The 14246-nt window shown below is 42.3% G+C and overlaps 1 protein-coding gene across 2 annotated transcripts in view; it reads right to left on the bottom strand.

The window, feature by feature from the left end:
* LOC122550655 (interleukin-18 receptor accessory protein-like) overlaps positions 1-14246 on the bottom strand; it is an 84404-nt gene that overhangs the window by 10194 nt on the left and 59964 nt on the right. For both annotated transcript variants that reach the window (XM_043691733.1, XM_043691734.1), the window contains exon 10: positions 11153-11335. In XM_043691733.1, the coding sequence (XP_043547668.1) occupies positions 11153-11335 (183 nt within the window). The remainder of the gene's footprint in view (positions 1-11152; positions 11336-14246) is intronic.

Raw genomic sequence — 14246 nt, 5'->3', positions numbered from 1 at the left:
AGGTAAGCTAGAGGAGGGTGGGGGTGCGGAGAAAGTAGCAAAGAGTACAATAGGTGAGTGGGGGAGGGGATGAAGGTGATAGGTCAGGGAGGAGGGTGGAGTGGATAGGTGGAAAAGAAGATAGGCAGGGAGGACAAGTCATGGGACAGTGCTGAGCTGGAAGTTTGGAACGAGGGTGAGGTGGGGGAAGGGGAAATGAGGAAACTGTTGAAGTCCACATTGATGCCCTGGGGTTGAAGTGTTCCGAGGTGGAAGATGAGGCGTTCTTCCTCTCGGCATCTGCAGCCAGTTGCAAATGTCCTGGGGAGTTTTTCTCAAGTGAAAAAACTTGGTGATATATGTAAACCTAAAATCCAGTTGCTGACAAAAAGATAAGCACATGAAAATTCTCATTCTTATATAACATACAACCAATGGTCTACTGTTTATGATATCCATATTAATTGTGGAGCCTTACATTCTTACAATGATTAGCTTTCTTCTTCAGAATAACAGAGGTTTTTATTGGCTACAATCAGGTGTAGTAATTCTGTTGGGGACAATTCCAACATAAGACCAAGCATATGTGCTTGTGGTATCCTACCAAATACACCTCATTAACTACCCACCAAACCCAATGGAATCCCAATTCTTGCCCCATTTTACTACATTATGCTCCCAGAGTAAATCACCACTCAGCGGATCTCCCAAAGTTCCCGACATCCCTTGCATCTGTACCATCTTCAAATGCCCATTGTGCATCCTGACAAGCACCAGCAACCCAGAGATGCCCTCCATGTTTCCCAAGATTTACTATGGATTTGGACAATGGGGAAACTTCAGGTGAAAGTGAGGACTGCAGATGCTGGAGACCAGAGGATGTAAGTGGGCAGGAACTGGCCAAAGGAAGAAAGAAACTGAGTTGAGGTTGGACGAAATGGGTTCTGTGGGGCAGGAGCAGATAGAAACAAGGGTCTGCTCGGGCAGTTTGTGGATTATGGGAAGGAGGGGAGAAGGAGATAGGAGTTTGTCTGGGTTTCTTCCTGGTGCTCCGGTTTCCTCCCACAATCCAAAGATGTGCAGATTAGATGAATTGGCGATGCTACGTTGCCCATAGTGTTCAGCATTATGTAGATCAAATACATTAGTCAGGGGTAAATATAGGATAATAGGGTAGGGAAATGAGTCCAGGTGGGTTACTCTTTGGAGGGTAGGCGTGGACTTGTTGGGCCGAAGGGCCTCTTCCATACTGTAGGGATTCTATGAATCTATAAGTCAAAGAGGAGAGCCTTCTCCTAGCAGTACATCAAATGCAGCCTCTGATACCAGTGGAGGAGTTTGGAGACAGTTAGTCTGCTGTTCAGGGTAGATAGCAATAACACATTCTTCAGATAGGGCTCAATGGTTAGCACTGCTGCCTCACAGTGTCAGGGACCCAGGTTCGTTAAATGGCCTGTTTCCACTCTGAAGGGATTCTATGATAAGGAGTGAGGAACTGAATGTCAGGTAACCCATCACCTGTCTTGACTCTTTCTGTTTTACTGTGGGCTGTTTTCTTCCCCTCAGATGACAGAAAGGCAGGTATTAGCGAGATGAAAATGAGTGGTACAGCTGCTAGGTTTGGTGTTGGCGGGAGGTGTCCCTAGTGAGTGATTTGGCAGTGCAGATGGTCTGCATAGTTAGTGCTGGCGGGTGTTGGGATGGGTGAGAGTAAGTGAGGGAAGATGTTGCAGAAAATAGTGGGAAAGGAGAATCATGAGCTTTGGGTTGAGATGGGTACAGTAGCAGAGATAGAGCAAGTGAGGTTTCAGAGAGAAGATTGTTGCACCTATGTAGGCAGTCAATGACCTTCTTCCTATAGAATTGCAAATGGCTGAGTGCTTTGGGTGGCAATTATGGAACAGATTGGCACAACCTGGTGTCATAGCGTTCACTGCAGGTCCTGAGAGAAGGAAAAGCCCAGTATGTGTAACATACTGTCCAGCTGGACGTCCAGGTCAATTCCAGCAAAACTGGGGTGAAGTTTCCCCATTGTTGAAAAATGTGGTGCTGGAAAACACAGCAGGCCAGGCAGCATCCGAGGAGCAGGAGAATCGACGTTTCAGGCATAAGCCCTTCTTCAGAGCACCTGGAAAAAACCCACGCAGACATGGGAAGAATGTGCAAACTCCACACAGACAGTCACCCAAGGCTGGAAACGAACCTGGGTCCCTGACACTGTGAGGCAGCAATGCTAACCATTGAGCCCTATCTGAAGAATGTGTTATTGCTATCTACCCTGAACAGTAGACTAACTGTCTCCAAACTCCTCCACTGGTATCAGAGGCTGCATTTGATGTACTGCTAGGAGAAGGCTCTCCTCTTTGACTTATAGATTCATAGAATCCCTACAGTATGGAAGAGGCCCTTTGGCCCAACAAGTCCACGCCTACCCTCCAAAGAGTAACCCACCTGGACTCATTTCCCTACCCTATTATCCTATATTTACCCCTGACTAATGTATTTGATCTACATAATGCTGAACACTATGGGCAACGTAGCATCGCCAATTCATCTAATCTGCACATCTTTGGATTGTGGGAGGAAACCGGAGCACCAGGAAGAAACCCAGACAAACTCCTATCTCCTTCTCCCCTCCTTCCCATAATCCACAAACTGCCCGAGCAGACCCCTGTTTCTATCTGCTCCAGCCCCACAGAACCCATTTCGTCCAACCTCAACTCAGTTTCTTTCTCCCTTTGGCCAGTTCCTGCCCACTTACGTCCTTGATTCCTCTGACATTCCACGCCACTTTCAGAGTTTCCAGTTTGTGGGCTTCAGCAGCCTTCTCTTTCCCATGGTTGTGCAATCCCTTTGCACGTCCATCCCCAACCAGGACGGTCATACGGTCTGTTATTACACAAAGCTCATGGTTAGCCACTAACAGTCCCCATTAATAGTAATTATCCATTCCTTTTTCTGTCCAGTGTTCTTCTCTTTCTTTGGGCTCTACCTCCACCTATCGTTTACTTCTCAGCCCCTCCACCCACCCTATCTTCTGCATAAAAACAACATTTTGCTAGCTACGAATGACCCTTCTGGGGAGGGGTCACTGGACCCAAAATGTTAACTCTGCTTTCTCTTCACAGATTCTGCCTGATCTGCTGAGCTTCTCCAGCAACTTTTGTTTTTGTGTCTGATTTCCAGCATCTGCTTTTATTTTGGTTTTTATTTAGCATTTCACTTCAAACCATTCTCAAGCCAATAAAACACCCATAAATCCATGAGCGTAACTTTGACTTTGCCATAGGCTTTCTTCCTTAAAGAAGCTGTCTTACAACTAACTACAATCAAACAGAACATAATTTTATCACTCACTTGCTTAATCAAATTAGAATTACTAATTGTTGGAAAATAACTCAATCTTATAATGGCATGGCCAGAAAAAGTAACTGTCAAGTCAGGCTGCTTAAAATTCACATGCAAACAAGGGCCATCCTATAGCCAAAGGAGTAGGCTTTTCCCTCTCACTGGAGCGTAAATACAGATCAAAGATAATGTTGATGTAATAATTAGAGTTATACAATACTGGCCATTGATGTTCCAGACAATATAACAGAGTTTACAGTTGCATTCTTTTACTCATCTTTTGCTTTATCTGTGGTAAAATATAAATCACATGTAAAGTTTGCTCCAATTGTCCTTGTTGTTAAAACGTATATGTGTAACTCCTATTCACTAGACAGAATAGGTTTGCATAGGAACAAAAGAAATGGAACAGTTCAGTTCAAAAAAACAAAATAATGGAACTTTCCTGAGTCTGTTTACAAAGGTGTGTTACATAATGCAAGTTTTGGATAATTTGCAAAGCAACTGAATTCCCGAGCAGAATGTATCATGAGGCATAATGTACTTGTGGACTCCGCATATATTCAGATTAACGGGAGATTCACATGGAGGGAAATTGTTGTGGGATCCAGATATATGGAATCTCAACCCATTCAACCTATCCTTGGGCTTTCGCCTGGAAATATGAGCGATGCTGCTTGTACCACGAAGGACAAAATATTGATTTGGCAATAATTACTTTAATTCCCTCTACTCTTGACTCTAATGCCTTTATATACTGCACACTTACAGGAAGTAGATGCACACAGTCATGCTCTAATCACGAATCATACCTTGGATCAACTAGAGACATATTGAATGCAATGTGCTGTTCCTAATTATTCCCAAATCAGTGCACTTTAACCCCTGTCATTTACATTAAATTCCATGCAATACTTGAAACAAATATGATACTATCCTGTAAATTAGGTAACACACAGGATCACCAAATTGCATCAACCTTTAGTAATAGATTTGCCACTGGGCTTCAGTGATACTACACTATTAAAAGTTTGTAAATGTCAATGCCAATTTCACTGACTTCTATAAATGTTGGCAAACATAAAAAATCCCTTAAAGAGTTCTAGATGTAGGTTTGCTCACTGAGCTGGAAGATTCATTGTCAGATGTTTCATCATCATACTAGGTAACATCTTCAGTGAGCCTATGGACGAAGCTTTGTTAAGATTTAACCTAGTACGGTGACGAAACTTCTGAAAATGAACCCTCCAGCTCAGCGAGCAAACCTACATTCAGAACCTCAACCTAAGCTACAAATCTCAAAACTCCCTTAAAGAGTTTCCATGAATAGATTTACATTAATCACCATGCCAGTGTGGAACAGATCTTTTGAGATGTAATAATGTAAACTTTTATGAGTGTTTAATGCCTTAAATAATGAAAGGCCACCTTTCTCCATAGACCATCCTTTACGATAAAAACAAATTGCCTCAGTATGCATTAATACTAGTGTAAGAAGCACCACACCTGTAACAGCACAACACAGTTTTCAGGCTAGAAATGAAAACACTTGACTGAGACCTGCTGACAAACATGACAAACCTGATGCCTTTGTGTTTGTGCTGAATGGCAAGACATTACAAGAGTACAGTGAGCCTGGTATCTCTGATTGAGGGGGAAAGGGGCAAAAAGGCAAGGATGTTGTGAGCATTCAGGCAGGCTGAGTGAGTGAGTGCTATGACAGTGAGCAAAAAGCCCGGAGGTACAGCCTGATCCAGTCCATGAGCTGAGGGCTGAGTCTCAGAGTTTCTATTTACAATAGGAACTGCTGGGACAGCTCTGATTGCAACAAGTGCAGAAACATACTGTAAGTGGATCGGAGATGCACCATGGAAGTTCTTAGAGGCTAGCACATAGCGGTAGTTCAATGTCAGAGGACATGGATGCATGTGGCCAGTACCCATGGAACAAACCCAAGACACTGGTGCCTGGCATCTAACATGGAGGTCCTCACTGGCAACAGTGAGCTGAATTAGACAGCTATCCACGCTGAGTTCTCATTTCAGGTTTTCTCAACATCTAGAATTTTGGGAGATTTTGGTAAGACAGAAAGCTGCATATTAATGAGGCATATTGTGGTTTGAACAAGGTGTCTAACAAGCAATAATTCCCTCGTAATTGGCCAACTCACCACGCCTTTGTGAAAAGGATAAAAGTTGCAGCATGTGCTTCTAATATTAAGATTGATTTCACCAGACTGGTCCAATTTCGGCACAAATTTTGTCATAGCTTACGTCACTCAAAGCTCTGAATTATAAGATTCCGCCCAGAGTGTGAAATTCACTCTTCCAAAACAGGATGTGCTGTGGTCACATGCAAATTAAACACCCATTCAAGCAGGAGGAATTACTCACTCATTTCATCAGCTAGAAACTCATGGTCTCAGGAATTTCCAGCTTTTGAACGACCCCAGAAACCCTTAAAATTGGCTGGTAGAGTTCATTCAAACTATAAGGGACTTTTATTTAGTTTACTTTCACGATGACAGACAGATGAGTTATAAATACACAAAGATCTGTGACTATGTTTCTGTAACTAGTATATGAGAGTAAGATTCTGAATTAGTGGTGCTGGAAGAGCACAGCAATTCAGGCAGCATCCGAGGAGCAGTAAAATTGACGTTTCGGGCAAAAGCCCTTCATCAGGAATACAGACAGAGAACCTGAAGGGTGGAGAGATAAGTGAGAGAAGGGTGGAGGTGGGGAGAAAGTAGCATAGAGTACAATGGGTGAATGGGGGAGGGGATGAAGGTGATAGGTTGGGGGGGAGGGTGGAGTGGATAGGTGGAAAAGAAGATGAGAGTAAGACTCAATGCTGCAAATAAACTGGCTTCTGAATACTAATCTTCAGGAATCCGAACTGAAAGCCCAAATTCTTAACCTCTCAGGATCTACTGTCTCCAGCTTTGCACACAGTTAAACAATGCTATTTATCATACTGCGAGTACCTAGGGTTACACAACATGGTACAAGGTTACAGTGCAGAACTTGAGTATTGCTGAAAAAGACACATTTGCTGAAGCTTTTGGTCTTGCACTAATAAGGGCGATTCTCAAGAAATGTATAGAGGAACAACGTGTTCGTACTGTATGAGGAAAAAGTGTTGATAGGTTGATAATGCACTAGTTATATGATGACAGTTAACTGTCAAGCTTTGCTACACAGGCACTGTGCCCCAACTCTTTCACTGTTACATCGATGACTCCATCAGTGCAGCATCCTGTACCCAGGCTGAACTGAAGCAGTTCATCAACTTCGTCAACAATTTCCACCCTGCCCTCAAATTCACTTCGTCCATCTCCAACACTTCCCTCCCCTTTCTTGACCTTACCATTTCCATCTCCGGCGACATTCTCCAGACGGACATCGACTACAAACCTATGGGCTCCCACAACTACCTGGACTACACCTCCTACACCCAGTATCTGGCAAGAACTCCATCCTATTATCCCAATTCCTCCATCTTCGCTCTGCCGCATCTGCTCAGACGAGGAGACATTCCACTCCCAAGCATCCCAGATGTCCACTTATTTTGAACAACGTGTTTTTCCTCCCTCCATCATCCAGACAGCCCTCTACTTCACCAACTCCATTCCCCATTCCACTGCTCTAAAACCCCTCCTGCCAATGCAATAAAGACAGAGTCCCCCTTGTCCTCACCTACCACCCCACCAGTCTCCGCATTCAAAGCTTCATTCTCAAAACTTCTGCCAACTCCAAATAGACCCACCATCAAGAATATCTTCCCCTCTCTATCCCTCTCAGCCTTCTGTTGTTCCTCTGACAGTCCTTGGTTCATGCTAATTCACCACCAAAACTCCAGGTACCTTCCCCTGCAACCAGAAAAGATGCAAAACCTGCCAGTACATCACTCTCCTCACCACCATCCAGGGCCCCAAACAGTCCTTCCAGGTAAGACAGAGGTTCACCTAAGTCTCTTCCAACCTAGCTTACTACATCAGGTGTTCCCGGTGTGGTCTTCACTACATCAGGGAGACCAAACATAAACTTAGGGAATGGCTCACAGAGCAACTTAGCCGGGTCTGCAGGGGCCGACCGGACAGCCCAGTCATCGCCTATTTCAATTTCCCCAACCACTCCCTTTAAAAACACAGAAATAGAGGACACACACCGGATCATCACTGCCACACTCACAGGAATCCGATTCACTAGAGAGGAAGAAAAGGACAACCAACTCCCATTCCTAAATGTGATGGTACAGAGAACACCGAACGGAGAATTCACCACAAAGGTATACAAGAAAGCCACACACACAGACCACGTCCTGAACTACGAAAGCAACCAGCCCAACACACACAAAAGAAGTTGCATCAAGACACTATTCAAAAGGGCCACAACACACTGCAGTCCATCAGAACTGCAAAAAGAGAAAGCAGAACACCTATACAATGTATTCGCCAAAAACGGATATCCTCGCAATTTCATCAACAGATGTCTAAGGGAAAGACAACGGAACGAGGACATGCCGCAACCCAAAGGACTAGCCACACTACCATACATCAAGACCATTTCTAAACTGACAGCCAGACTACTGCGACCACTAGGACTCATAACACCACACAAACCAACTGCCACTCTCAGACAAAAACTCACCAGAACGAAGGATCCAATACCCAGCATGAGCAAAACCAATGTAGTGTACAAAATCCCATGCAAGGACTGCACAAAACACTACATAGGACAAACAGGAAGACAGCTAACGATCCAAATCCATGAACACCATAGCCACGAAACGACACGACCAGCTATCCTTAGTAGCCACACACGCAGCTGACAAGCAACATGAATTCGACTGGGACAACACTACTATTATAGGACAAGCCAAACAGAGAACAGGCAGGGAATTCCTAGAGGCATGGCACTCATCCACAGATTCAATCAATAAGCACATCTGGACCTAATATACCGACCACTGCAGCGGACAGCTGGAACTGACAACCGGAAGCTGCAGATTCAAACCACTACACATGCCAGCGGAAAGATCACAGAAGTGCTTCACAGGAGGCTCCCAAGCACTGAGGATGTCACCTGGAAACATCTGCAACACAAATTTCCAGCTCGGCGAACAGAACCACAACAACAGAGTTGCTAAAGCCAATTCAGCTACTTCATCAATGACCATCTTTTCATCATAAGGCCAAAAGCAGGGATGATTGTACAATATTTAACACCATTTGCTGCTCCTCAGATATTGAAACAGTCCATGTCCATTGTAGGTAGTAAATAGGCTGAAATGGGAAAAAAAGTATGAAGCCTGCCCTATTGAAAGATCAGTCAGATGGTGACTTAAGCTTTATGTTTTTTGAGGGGATATGTGTGTTTAAGTTAAGTGTTACAACTCAGTAAGCACTAGCTTTCGGAGCGCTGCTCCTTCATCAGGTGGTTGTGACAGCACTCTGAAAGCTAGTGCTTCCAATCAAACCTGTTGGACTATAACCTGGTGTTGTGTGATTTTTAACTTTGTACACCCCTCTCGGACACCGGCATCTCCAAATTATAACTCAGTAAGCACTAGACTAAACTCATGACACAAGTCCGGGTCAAGTCCTGGTAAAACTAAATCAGTGTGTCAGAGTAATAATCGACCATTTGTCAACAAATAAAAATGTAGTTGACTGTAGGATTATGGTGTGTGAATATTGTATGGTTGATTGGATGTCACAAAAATTGTCAGGAAATAGCCTATTTGAGCAGCAATGAGCAGGCTGTCTTGTGGCCCAAGGTTCATTAAAATGAGAGATAAGCCTTGGTACATGGAAAATAAATAGAAGTCTTTATAAAGGTGAAAGGCCAACTGACCATGGTAGATGAATTGCACTGTGATATTTTAAGATCTCCCCAATTTAAGGATGTCCAACTTACAAATGCTCCAAAAGATCCAACATACAAATTCTTACTGTACTTACAATTGATTATTTTACATTATTTTGCATTGTGTTCTGACTTGCATACAAATTGACTTGCAAGTGGACTCGAGAATGGAACCCGTTCACAACTTGAGGACTGCCTATACTATTTATGCAGCATTTTCTAGAGTACCATGCTTCAATAAAGTAAAATTGTACACACACTGATGTCCAAAGTGAACCCAACAGAGTAAAGAAATTAGGAATTAAAACCTGCGCTGCATGCAAAAAATGACCTGAACAATGTTCAGGCTTGGTCTGATAACAGGCAAGTAATATTGACCCCACACAAATCCCAAGCAATGACCATCTCCAACAAGAGAACATCTGACCGTTGCTCTTTGTCATTTAATGGCATTTTTTTAATATCCAGAAGTGCTTTTAAACATAACTGAAAGCTTTCTTTACCATCAAAAATCACCTGCAGTATTTTTTCATCTACTAACCACTTACAGTAAATCACTCACCTTTTCCATTTGATTAATTTATATACAAAGCCTGTTAAGGGCATTCAACAACATTCATAGCTGAATACCCAACTATCAACATTCTGGGGGTTTACCATTGACCAGCAACTAGCTGGATAAACATGGATAAATTCTGTGGTTATAAGAAAATGCCAGAAACTGGGAATTCTGAAGTGAATAACTTGCATCCAGTCTCCTCAATGCCTGTCCACCATTTAAATGACACAAATCAGGATTGTGAAGGAATACTGTACACTCAGTTTGGATGGGTGCAACTCCAGCAACACTCAGAAAGCTCAACACCATTCAAGGTAAAGTAATCCATTTGATTAGCACCCTATCAATAACCTTCAATCAATTTCACCAACAAAGTACAGAGACCACAGTTTGTGCTATCTGCAACATGCACTGCAGTAACTCACTAAGTTTCCTCAGACGTCACTTTATGAATCCATCACCTTAAGCAACTAAAAGGCTAAGGGTAGCAGACACATGCAACTTCCCCATCAAGCCACACAATGTCATGACTTGAAAATATATTGTTGTCCTTCATTACTGCAGGGCCAAAATCCTGGAATTCCCTTGCTAGTAGCACTGTGGGTGTGCCTATCCATGGAATGCAGCAGTTTAAGAAAGCAGCTGGTAACCAGTTTCTCCAGGGCAATTAAGGCTAAGCAAATAAATACAAGCCTAGCCAGTGATACCCACATCCCATGTATAAATAAAAAGTCTTTGATTTTCTCTCCTTCTATTGCAAATTGTCAACAAAATGTGTCTTTTTCAGTAGTATATTTGACGTATTTCACTGACAGGTACTCATAACTATATGCACAGTGGAGCACATTAAAGCAAGGACATTCTGAAATAGCATATGTCCCATTCTCCTGACTAGTAAATTGTGTCTGTCTGTATCTTAATAAAATGCTTTGATCTCATGCAATGATGCTAGCAACTCATCTGATTTAACTTATCCAAAAAGGAATCCAAATGATTATGATCTAAAGTTCAGGGAACATTTGGCAAACTATAAAAATCTAAAAGATTTCCTGTTGGAAATGTTAACATTTTAGTTACTCTACGGCAATTTAATGTAGTACTTCAATGTCTGTCGATAGGAAGGTGAATTTTCTGCACTTTAGAGGTTAATAGATTCATTTTTGGAGTTGTTGGCTGTGTAGGGATCTCAATATTCGTTAAAGTGATGTTAATGATTTCCTACTTTATATGGAAGTGTTCATCAAATAGAATTGAGGGAGGTGAGAATAGAATTAACCGTTCCTCCAGTTTCATACAATAGCGAGGCTTTTATGTGTCAATCCTCACAATATATGCAGTGTAAAACAAATACAACAATGTGTGTTAAATTAATTAAGTAAATACAAAGAGCACTCACCCCCTCCCGGCAGTATGTCTCTCTCAAAAAGACACAGTTTATATCCATGCTGCTTCTCTAACACAGACGGAAGAAGCTCCAGAGCAAATTTCTCCTCTGTAATGATGTAACTGTTGCTCTCATCATCCTCCCCCAAGGAAGAAGTGTTTGCATATGAAACAAAGGCATCAAATTCTTTCCCATCTGGTCACAAGTAATTTGTGGCAGAGTAAGACAGTCGGTGATGAGGGGGAATAAAACAAAGAGAATGGAGCTTACTATCTTTCAGCCAGTTTTAATACATTCTGAAGCTATTTAAATGGAAAAGTAGTAATTTTGAACAAGATTCATTTGTTTAAATTACATGTGAAATTTTAGATGTAGTGGAGGATAAATTCAACATAGGCAGAGCATGCAAAACAGGCAATATTATACCTGTGAAATACTTAACATTCATTTCATCTACTTAAGGAATTTGGTTAGCAGTTGTCTTATAATGCTCATTGATTCCACATAGTTGCACGAGAGTTAAATCCCGTTGCATCCTCTTGGTGAGTAAAAGCAAAACCCATTCCCCTTCTTAGCAGTGACAAGGATAACATTAAGTTCAAGATGTTCCAATTTGTTCATATGTGAGTTAATGCAACAGGATGGAATTTAAGAAGTATTCTCATTTCTGAGACTACACAGTCATTAATAATTAGCCATTTAAATAATTGTGCAGGAGAAAGTTGCAATCTTCTGTTAATTTTAAAGTTATCCTCGAAAGTTTATCGAAACCTTCATGGTTATTTAATCAGTTCTCCCTCCTTTCCTGGATTATTCATTTTTCTATTTCTTATACATTAGTTATTTACAACAACAAGCAATAAACTGAATGTTTCAACATGACAAGAGTTATTAAAAGTGTGCTAACGTTTGGAAAGTACAAATTAGCACATGACAAATACTCTGAAGTTCAAATGATAGCAAATTAAGTATTATTGAAAACTATAATGTATTATTTTCTCATATAGTAAAATTAATCTGACAAAGTATCAAAACCTGTTTTTAAATTGATATGTTTGGATTAGAGTCATAGAGATGTACAGCACGGAAACAGACCCTTCGGTCCAACCTGTCCATGCCGACCAGATATCCAACTCAGTCTAGTCCCATCTGCCAGCACCCGGCCCATATCCCTCCAAACCCTTCCTATTCATATATCCATCCAAATGCCTTTTAAATGTTGCAATTGTACTAGCCTCTACCACTTCCTCTGGCAGCCCATTCCATACACATACCACCCTCTGCGTGAAAAAGTTGCCCCTTAGGTCTCTTTTACATCTTCCCCTCTCACTCTTGTTCTGGACTCCTCCACTCCAAGGAAAAGACCTTGCCTATTTACCCAATCCATGCCCCTCATATTTTATAAACCTCTATAAGGCCACCCCTCAGTCTCCGACGCTCCAGGGAAAACAGCCCTAGCCTATTCAGCCTCTCCCTATAGCTCAGATCCTCCAACCCTGGCAATATCTTTGTAAACCTTCTTTGAATCCTTTCAAGTTTGACAACATCTTTAGGATGGAGACCTGAATTCCATGCAATATTCCAACAGTGGCCTAACCAATGTCCTGTACAGCTGCAACATGCCCTTCCAACTCCTGTACTCAATACTCTGACCAATAAAGGAAAACGTACCAAATGCCTTCTTCACTGTCCTATCTACCTGCGACTCCACTTTCAGGGAGCTATGAACCTGCACTCCAAGGTCTCTTTGTTCAGCAACATTCCCCAGGACCTTACCATTAATTGTATAAGTCAGGTTAAGATTTGCTTTCCCAAAATGCAGCACCTCGCATTTATCTGAATTAAACTCCATCTGCCACTTCTCAGCCCATTGGCCCATCTGATCAAGATCCTGTTGTAATCTGAGGTAACCTTCTCCGCTGTCCACTACACCTCCAATTTTGACGACATCTGCAAATTTACTAAATATACCTCTTATTGTCACATCCAAATCATTTATATAAGTGATGAAAAGTAGTGGACCCAGCACCGATCCTTGTGGCACTCCACTGGTCACAGGGCTCCAGACTGAAAAACAACCCTCCACCACCACCCTCTATCTTCAACCTTTGAGTCAGTTCTGTATCCAAATGGCTAGTTCTCCCTGTATTCCATGAAATCTAACCTTGCTAACCAGTCTCCCATGGGGAACATTGTTGAACGCCTTACTGAAGTCCGTATAGATCAGATCTAATGCTCTGCTGTCATCAATCCTATTTGTTACTTATTCAAAAAACTCAATCAAGTTTGTGAGACACGATTTCCCACGCACAAAGCCATGTTGACTATCCCTAATCAATTCTTGCCTTTCCAAATGCATGTACATCCTGTCCTTCAGGATTCCCTCCAACAACTTGCCCACCCCCGAAATCACTGGTCGATAGTTCCCTGGCTTGTCCTTACCACCTTTCTTAAACAGTGGCACCATGTTAGCCAACCTTCAATCTTTCAGCACCTCACCTGTGACTATCAATGATACAAATATTTCAGTAAGAGGCCCAGCAATCACTTCCTTAGCCTCCCACATTGTTCTAGGGTACACCTGATCAGATTCTAGGGAATTATCCACTTTTATGCGTTTCAAGACATCCAGCACTTCCTCCTCTGTAATATGGACATTTTTCAAAATGTCACCATCTATTTCCCTACAGTCTATATCTTCCATGTCCTTTTCCACAGTAAATATTGTACAAAATACTCGTTTAGTATCTCCCCCATTTTCTGTGGCTCCACACTTGCTGATCTTTGAGGGGCCCTATTCTCTCCCTAGTTACCCTTTTGTCCTTACTATATTTGTAAAAACTCTTTGGCTCTAATGCAATGAGGGGTACTTTAGATTCCCAAGAGATCAATTGTTTTAAGGGTCTCTATAGTCCAAGGCACAGACAGATGTTTCTGTGGCCAGCAGCGAAAAAGCAGAATGGTGTGTTGCTTTCCTGGTTCCTGGATCCAGGATATCTCAGGGAGGGTGCAGAATGTTCTCAAGGGGGAGAGGGGCCAGCAGGAGGTCATTGTCCACATTGGAACCAACAACATTGGAAGGGAAAAGGTTGAGATTCTGAAAGGA

The sequence above is a fragment of the Chiloscyllium plagiosum genome, chromosome 6 (genome assembly GCF_004010195.1).
Source record: "Chiloscyllium plagiosum isolate BGI_BamShark_2017 chromosome 6, ASM401019v2, whole genome shotgun sequence".
Classification (NCBI taxonomy): Eukaryota; Metazoa; Chordata; class Chondrichthyes; order Orectolobiformes; family Hemiscylliidae; genus Chiloscyllium; species Chiloscyllium plagiosum.
The sequence above is the reverse complement of the archived record's forward strand: the minus strand, read 5'-3'. Positions and strand labels throughout refer to the sequence as shown.